The sequence below is a fragment of the Symsagittifera roscoffensis genome, chromosome 9 (assembly GCF_963678635.1).
Source record: "Symsagittifera roscoffensis chromosome 9, txSymRosc1.1, whole genome shotgun sequence".
Lineage (NCBI taxonomy): Eukaryota > Metazoa > Xenacoelomorpha > Acoela > Convolutidae > Symsagittifera > Symsagittifera roscoffensis.
Window position 1 is genome coordinate 14,961,635 of NC_087070.1, and position 7,045 is coordinate 14,968,679.

At 35.8% G+C, this 7,045-nt stretch overlaps 1 protein-coding gene across 1 annotated transcript; it reads left to right on the top strand.

Moving 5' to 3' along the window:
• Positions 1–954: 954 nt before the first annotated feature.
• On the top strand, positions 955–4,031 carry LOC134854407 (pteridine reductase 1-like). The gene is made up of 4 exons (XM_063870644.1): positions 955–1,385; positions 1,877–2,019; positions 2,765–2,954; positions 3,523–4,031. The coding sequence occupies exons 1-4, from the start codon at positions 1,224–1,226 to the stop codon at positions 3,781–3,783; spliced, it is 756 nt and encodes a 251-aa protein (XP_063726714.1). The 5' UTR covers positions 955–1,223; the 3' UTR covers positions 3,784–4,031.
• The last annotated feature ends 3,014 nt before the right edge of the window (positions 4,032–7,045 follow it).

The window sequence follows — 7,045 nt, forward strand, 5'->3', positions numbered from 1 at the left end:
TAAAATTTGGTTGACTGAAAAAACCACCAATTATTCGTTTTTGGGTAAAAATTTGGGTACTAGTGTTGCAAATTAAACTGAACCAATAATTCCGCTCAAATTTTAAGCAACTTTTGTCTTCATTTTTTTTTGTCTAATTTCAACCCAGTTGGAAAAAATTGCGTTTCAGTTTTCAAGTCTTGTGCATTTCGCTCGGATAATTTATAGTTTAAGCCAAACTGTTGGCAATATCCTCTTCGGTCAACGAAACTGAGCGAAGTTATTTAACCTAAAACTGTTCATTTTGACATCAGATTTCTGTGGTTCGCTCCTTTCCGCACGTAAAAAGTGTGTTAGAAAAACTAAATATCCTAAAATACAATAATTTTGACCTATTAAATTACTCAAGGACACCATTACCAATATTGCCAACCATTACCAATATTGCCAGGGGCGGATTTAGGGGGGGCGGGGGGGGGGTGCGGACGCCTCCTCTCCCTCAGGGATTTGACCCCTGCCAACCCAAAGGGTCCTCCTTTGTTACTTTTTCAGAAATCCATTTTCGGCCGACCGGCCCTAAAATTTTTCTAAGGGCGCCTTTGGCGCTAATATATGCTAACTTTGAGGGGGAGCGCGCGCCAAAAAAACGCGTTTTTTTTGGCAAAATTTTTCAAAAAGTGACCAAAAACGGCTTTTTTTGACTGTTTTTTCAAAAATTTGCCTGTGGCGCACAAAATTTAGCCAAAATAGCGGCAAAACAGTGCTTTGGGAGAGCTCGAAAAATCAATATGGTCGACCTAAAAAAAAGGTCGTCAAAATTTTAGAAAATTTTTTGAAAATCCGCCCCCCCTCGAGAAAATCCTAGATCCGCCCCTGAATGTTGCCATCAAGGACACCATTACCAATACTGCCAACAACTATAAATCAGCACTGTATTGACAAAGCAACTTTATCGCCGTAACTGCAAACAGAGCAGAGCAAGACAAAACGTGTGTGAGTGAGATAAAGAAATGGTTTGAAAGAGATCTGATTTGGTTTAGAAGATTTATATTTCTATTATAAACGTTTGAACTTAATCATTTTTCTTGTTCACGTTTAAATTGCTTGAATAATTCATCTTAGTTTTCACTTTATGCTCTGATTACATAACATAATTAAGCTACTAAATTACATTGTTTTTGCTCCTTTTTTATCCCCCTGAGTCAGAAATATTTCAGTTTTCTTTTTACTTGTCCCGCAAAAAGATGACGAGCCAAAAATCTACAGTTGGCCTAGTTACCGGAGGCTGTAGTAAAATTGGCACCCATATTACCAAGTGGCTCCATTCTCACAATTACAATCTGTGTATTCATTACTCATCAAACAAAACCAGCGCAGAAAAGTTGGCGGAAGAACTCAACCAATCAAGGGATCCATTCAAATTTATGCGGCGTCCAAAAAAAATTTTTCTGACTTCTCCATTTTTTTTCGCGTGTACGTTCCGACATCAGTTTTCAAGATTCATTTAGAAAAATTGTGGGTTTGACGTTCTTTGCAATGCAAAAAACTTTCAGTCAGGGTTCGCATGAAAACGTTTTTTCATTGTTTTAAAAAAGTAAGGAATATTTGTTATAATTTTATCTTGGCTGGGGATATTTCGTATGGTCTTTTTTACATAAAATTTACTCCGATGCTTATGATTTCATTGTCTTCGTTTCGTATTTTCAATAGTAGAATCTAAGGCTCCTTTGCAAAAAAAACTTCAATGCCAGTACAAAAAACTCTTTAAAAAACAGGCTTACCATTAGCAAAAAGATTGTAGAAAATTTTACCGTTACTGAAAAAAGAAAAAACTATTTGCTCGCCGAAGTTGGTCAGCCAATTATCACGCCTAAATTTGAAATAATTTCGCAAAATTAGACCAGATTCGGCCTTCATCTATCAGTTGAACTTCGCTTCATCGTCCATCTCAGAAGTACAAAAGATGGTGGACGAGACTGCGAACAAGTGGGGACAATTCGACCTCCTAGTCAACAACGCTTCAGTTTTTAATGGCACAAGGTAAAATTTGATTGAGCTAAAATAATGCTGAAAACGTATTTGAAAACATCCATGTGACAGTCATAAATATTCTCTTGATCAAAACAGGAAAATCATAAAATCGAAGGAAAATCGAAAGGGGCGGATCTGGGATTGTCTTTTTCAGGATTTTCAAAAAAAGTTGAAAATTTTGTCGACCTTTTTATTTTAAGTCAGTCCAACTTTTTGAGCTCTCCTAAATCACTATACCAGGCAAAATTTTTCAGCGCAGCGCCCTCCCTTTCCCCTGGTTTTATGATGCTGCGTGAAAAAAAATAGGGGATGGGGATGGTGGAAAGAGTCTGAAATTTAATTAAAAGCAGAAGTTAGAAAAAGTTGAAGTTAGAAATTAAGAAGGGAAGCACTTCAAAATAGAAGAAATAAAAAGTTTTTTTTTCAGATTGAAGGGATGGGAGTTAAAAAAAACCTTCAGGGCTTAGACCCCTCACCAGGAATAAGGTCTACCTAACTGCTTTACAACACGCCTTATCATCCAACTCAAATCTAAAAGAGCCTTCGGTTGTTTTCAGCTTTAATTATTTTTGGCTGCTCTCCAAAATCTGTTTCTGGTTCAAGTTTTTTTGGCGAAGAATAAGAGTTTTTGACTGTTCAAGGTGAGCTATAGAAATCAATCAGCCTTAATTTTCTATGCCGCGTTAAAAAAACATCTTTTCGTTTTTTCTGCATTTTTGAATTTTATACTACGTATATTTGCTTTTCGTTTTAGCTTAGAGGATGGCCAATTATTCGAAGCAGATTATGACCAACAAATGACAGTGAATGTCAAAATTCCAGCGCTGCTGATTCAAAGTTCGATTAAATATTTGAAGGTTTCGAAGATTGGATGCATTGTGAACTTATGCGATGTGCATGGCTTGCGTCCCCTCCATGGGTTCATGTCTTACAGCGTCTCCAAGGCAAGGGCCATATATTACAATAGTGGTAATCCCTATAACTATGTGTTTGCTATTCTGTTAATTATCCAACACCCCACCCCCATCCCATTCCAACCTTCCCCGCCCCGTCCAACCTTCCCCGCCCAAGTGGCCAAATGGTATCTAAAAAAACTAATTATACTTTTTTCTTTAGGTCGACCTAATTGATTTTCTGAGACAGGTTTTTAGGCGCCTTTAGAAAAATGTTAGGGTTAATTAGCAAAAAAAAAATAGATATTTCAAAATGGTACAAAGTGGGAACCCTTTGGGTCGGCAGGGGGTCGAATCCCTGAGAAGGGGGGGGGGGGGAGTCCACCCCTGCCCCCGTTACCCTCCCCCTAAATCCGCTGTGGTTAAGTATATACAAATTTTGTACCTTTTGTACAAAGTATCTATGCAAGATTTGGGGATTTAGTTCACACGTGCAAACTAAATAGCATTTTCTTTTTTCTTAAACTAAGGATTAAGCTTGAGATAATTTTACAGAAAATTAATATCGAGGTTCAAAATTTGAGACCAGCTATTGTAATAATAATCAACCTACTAAAAGGCAGCCATTATTTCTCTCACTCAATGCATGGCTAAAGAATTGGGCGAAAGTTATGGAATACGTGTGAACGGGATCTCTCCCGGGGCTATTTTTCCTGCGCCTCCTGGAATCGAAAGTTCAGCTGTCGCAATCAGCAAAAACGTCTTCAAGAAGTTCGGAAACGTCGAGTCAATTTTGTCAGCTTTGAAGTTTCTGTTGGAAAGTGATTTTGTCACGGGCCAGATAATAAATGTGGACGGAGGAAGCAGCTTGAATCAGTGAAACTGACAAATTAAACGCCGTGAACAAACAGCTAATTCAACACTTACTCTATATTTTTCTTGACTCAACACGTGATAAATCTCGAGTTTTTCTGTCAGCTAATGGCTTTTACAAGATCAAGCATGAAACCTAAGGATGTTTTGATGTCAATAGAATATCGTGAACAAAAATAAAAATCTACTAGTGCTGTAGAAGAGTTAAACTTAACTAATGGGTTCACAACACTTTTTTTGGTTCCAAAAAGGACTCATACAAAGTATTCTCATGATTCATTGGAGCTGTGATTCAACTGCCGATCCAAAACTTTTGCAATTATTTCTAGAAATATCAAATTCACTTATGCGATTTCAGGACATTTCTGCGCGAATATTTACATTAATTGCGGTTCCTGTTTGTTGTTCCGACCACTAAAATTCGTGAGCAACTTTGTATTCCGGTGACTTTTAGTTAGTTTTTTTTGGTTTTCAGCGCAAATTCAGGTAAAACAAATAATGGCTGGAAAGAAAAGGTTGTGTGATATATTTTAATAAAGCACTTGCATTTGTGAGTGGAACCCCATTGAAACGTTATCAAAAAAATGTTGTGATTTTTGGTCTATATCGAGCGATTAATGCGGGCGAACAGACTTATAATACGAAAATAAGACTTGAAAACTTAGTTTTAGTCTAGGAAGAATAGCTTTTGGCAAATTTTTCAGGGCATTTTTCACAATAAAAAACGAAAAAAAATCTGCAAAAATTTCAAAGAAAATTAATAAATTTTTTAAATTTTTTTTTAGTAATTTTTGTTTGTTTTGATAAAATTTTTGGCAAAATGCAGTCAAAGTTTTGTTCTGTCATTTTACTGTTGAAAAAACTTATTTTCCCCACACTTTCTAAACTTTGGATAAACTTTGCATTTGGGTGTGATTTTTTTTCTTTTTCTTTTTTGTTTTCCACGCAAAATCAAGTAACACAAAAAATCATCGGAATGAGTGGAGTATTAAATCAGACTAAAACTTTTTAGTCATAATTTAGATAAAACTGAAAACTTTTGAAAAAAATTTCTCAGTGTCGAGAAAAACAAGTTTAAAAGTTTAGACCTTTAATTTAATTTCAAGCTGATAAGATGTGCAAAAAATTTGAAGGACTATGCAGGCTTACAACAGCTTATTTCTGCTTAATTTAAGCCGTAAAAATATTTTTTTATATAGATTTAATTTTTGGAGTTTTTCAGCGCCAACTTGTGAATCAAAATCTTTAAAATTCAAAACCTTACTGCCAAAAAACGTTTGAAAATTTTAACGATATTTTTATGGTCAATTTTTTTAAATAAAAATTGTTTTACAATTGGTTTTTTCCACTGAATGCCAAATGTTTTAGTTACTTTTGTGCATAATTTTTCGCACCATGCAGTACAAACGACACTATTTGAAAAGTTTTTTTTTGTATTTCCTTGGATTATAGTCGGAAAACTCTAAGCTACTTGCACAGTAACTGGCTATCTTTGTTTTCTAAGCTTTGGTCTTTTCATAGTTGAATGAACAAAAAATATTACAATTTGCCAAAATTATACCTTTTGTGGTTTTGGATGCTACCGTTTTTTTCGCAAATCTATTTGTTCTGGTGTCATTGTTGATGGGAACTAAACGTATACAAAAGAAGATTAACATACATAAATATCCAATTTCCAGAGCATTTTTCAACACGCCACTTTGTAGCTTTTCACAACAAACAAAATTTCAAAATTGTTCGTTTATCTGCTTCATGAGTGTGCAAGGGAACCAAACAAAATTTAAATAACAGATATAGGAGCAACGCTTTACTTCAAAGCAAGTTTGAATTCTTTGATAGAAAAAAAATTGGAGCAGTAAAAAAAACCATTTTACACAGTTTCATTTGGCAGAAAAATTAAATTAAATCACAAAAATTTTTATTAGAGCAACATAGAAAGAAATTTACATCTAAAGTTTGATTAATAAAGATAAAAATAAATTTAAAAAAAATCGAAACTTTTTTCCGCTTTGTACTGTTATATCTTGATGGCACAACGTACAACGTACAGACTTAGTCTTGAGGCAATTGAAAAGAACACCCCATTTTTTTCAGTACTCTAGTGTTTTGAAACGCTATATGACTTGAAGTAGTTCACAGCAGTGCATGAAAATAGCGATTACTTATAACCAAGCTGTTTGAGTAGTAAATTGGCCATATTCGATTTGACCGTTTTTGCTTTCCGCTTTCGACATGTAACGCAATGGGTTTCAGTAGACTTAGCAATCGACGCATCCCAATTATGGCGTTTTTTAAGTTGATGACTGAGAGCATGTATTCCAACCCTTGATGACTACTATTACGGTGGCGATTCCCAGCTAAGGTTAACCTTACTAATGTATGCCGGCTCCAAACAATTTGCGAAATCAAAATTGATGTCAACTAAACGTATTATTCGGTCAGTGGTTTGAAACGAGAAACTGAGATTGCGTGGCTATCATGCTGTTGCTCCTAAGTGTTTGCCAGAGGTAAGTAATTTCAATTTGGCAAGAAATGAGTCCGTTGGAGTAAGGTGTATGAGCTTTTTTTCCGCAATATTAGACTCACGAAGATTAGTAATCTGAAGGTTTGTACATCGAAAGGATGTATGTGACGGCAGTAGCCTTAGCTTGAACGCAATGGTCGTTTTATGCGTTGTAAGAGAACTGAACTGATCCCAGTCGGGAATCCTTTATCCGGAGGTTCGATTGAGGCAACATCAGTGACGAAATTAGATGATTTCTCCAAAAACATTATCAACATCGCTTGAAGGAACCTTTAAACGGGTTTTATTGGCGACCTCTTGGTTGAGTTCAAATGACTAACCTAACTCAAAGCAGTAGTATATCTTATACAAGTGTTGCTTATCACCAAATGTGATAGTGTTATGAGCCAGAAACACAGTGTGGACGTTTTTGTTGTGACGAATATTCGAATGAACTAATACCTCAAGGAGGAAAATTTAGTGCAAGTTTCATTTAAAAATAGAAATGTCGGCCCAGTTTCCTTGAGCAGTCAGATTTTCTTTTCTTCACTATCCCGATCTTTTCTCCGCCAGGATATTTAGAACACCGTGTTAACTGACCCTATTTGGCTACGTGAAATTTGCAAACGAACAACTACAGCATTAACAACAACTACGGGAACAACCCGAAGAAACAATACGGCACACTCCTGCAGATGATTAACCGTGTTGTGTTTAGAGATGCACTGAAGGAATGGCACGTTGAATAGCTTAAGAAAACTTTCAC

Coding starts and splice junctions, on each gene's coding strand:
- LOC134854407 (XM_063870644.1), top strand. CDS start 1,224: ATGACGAGCCAAAAATCTACAGTTGGCCTAGTTACCGGAGGCTGTAGT. Junction 1,386..1,876: donor CGGAAGAACTCAACCAATCA/AGGGATCCATTC, acceptor TTTCGCAAAATT/AGACCAGATTCGGCCTTCAT. Junction 2,020..2,764: donor TCAGTTTTTAATGGCACAAG/GTAAAATTTGAT, acceptor TTTTCGTTTTAG/CTTAGAGGATGGCCAATTAT.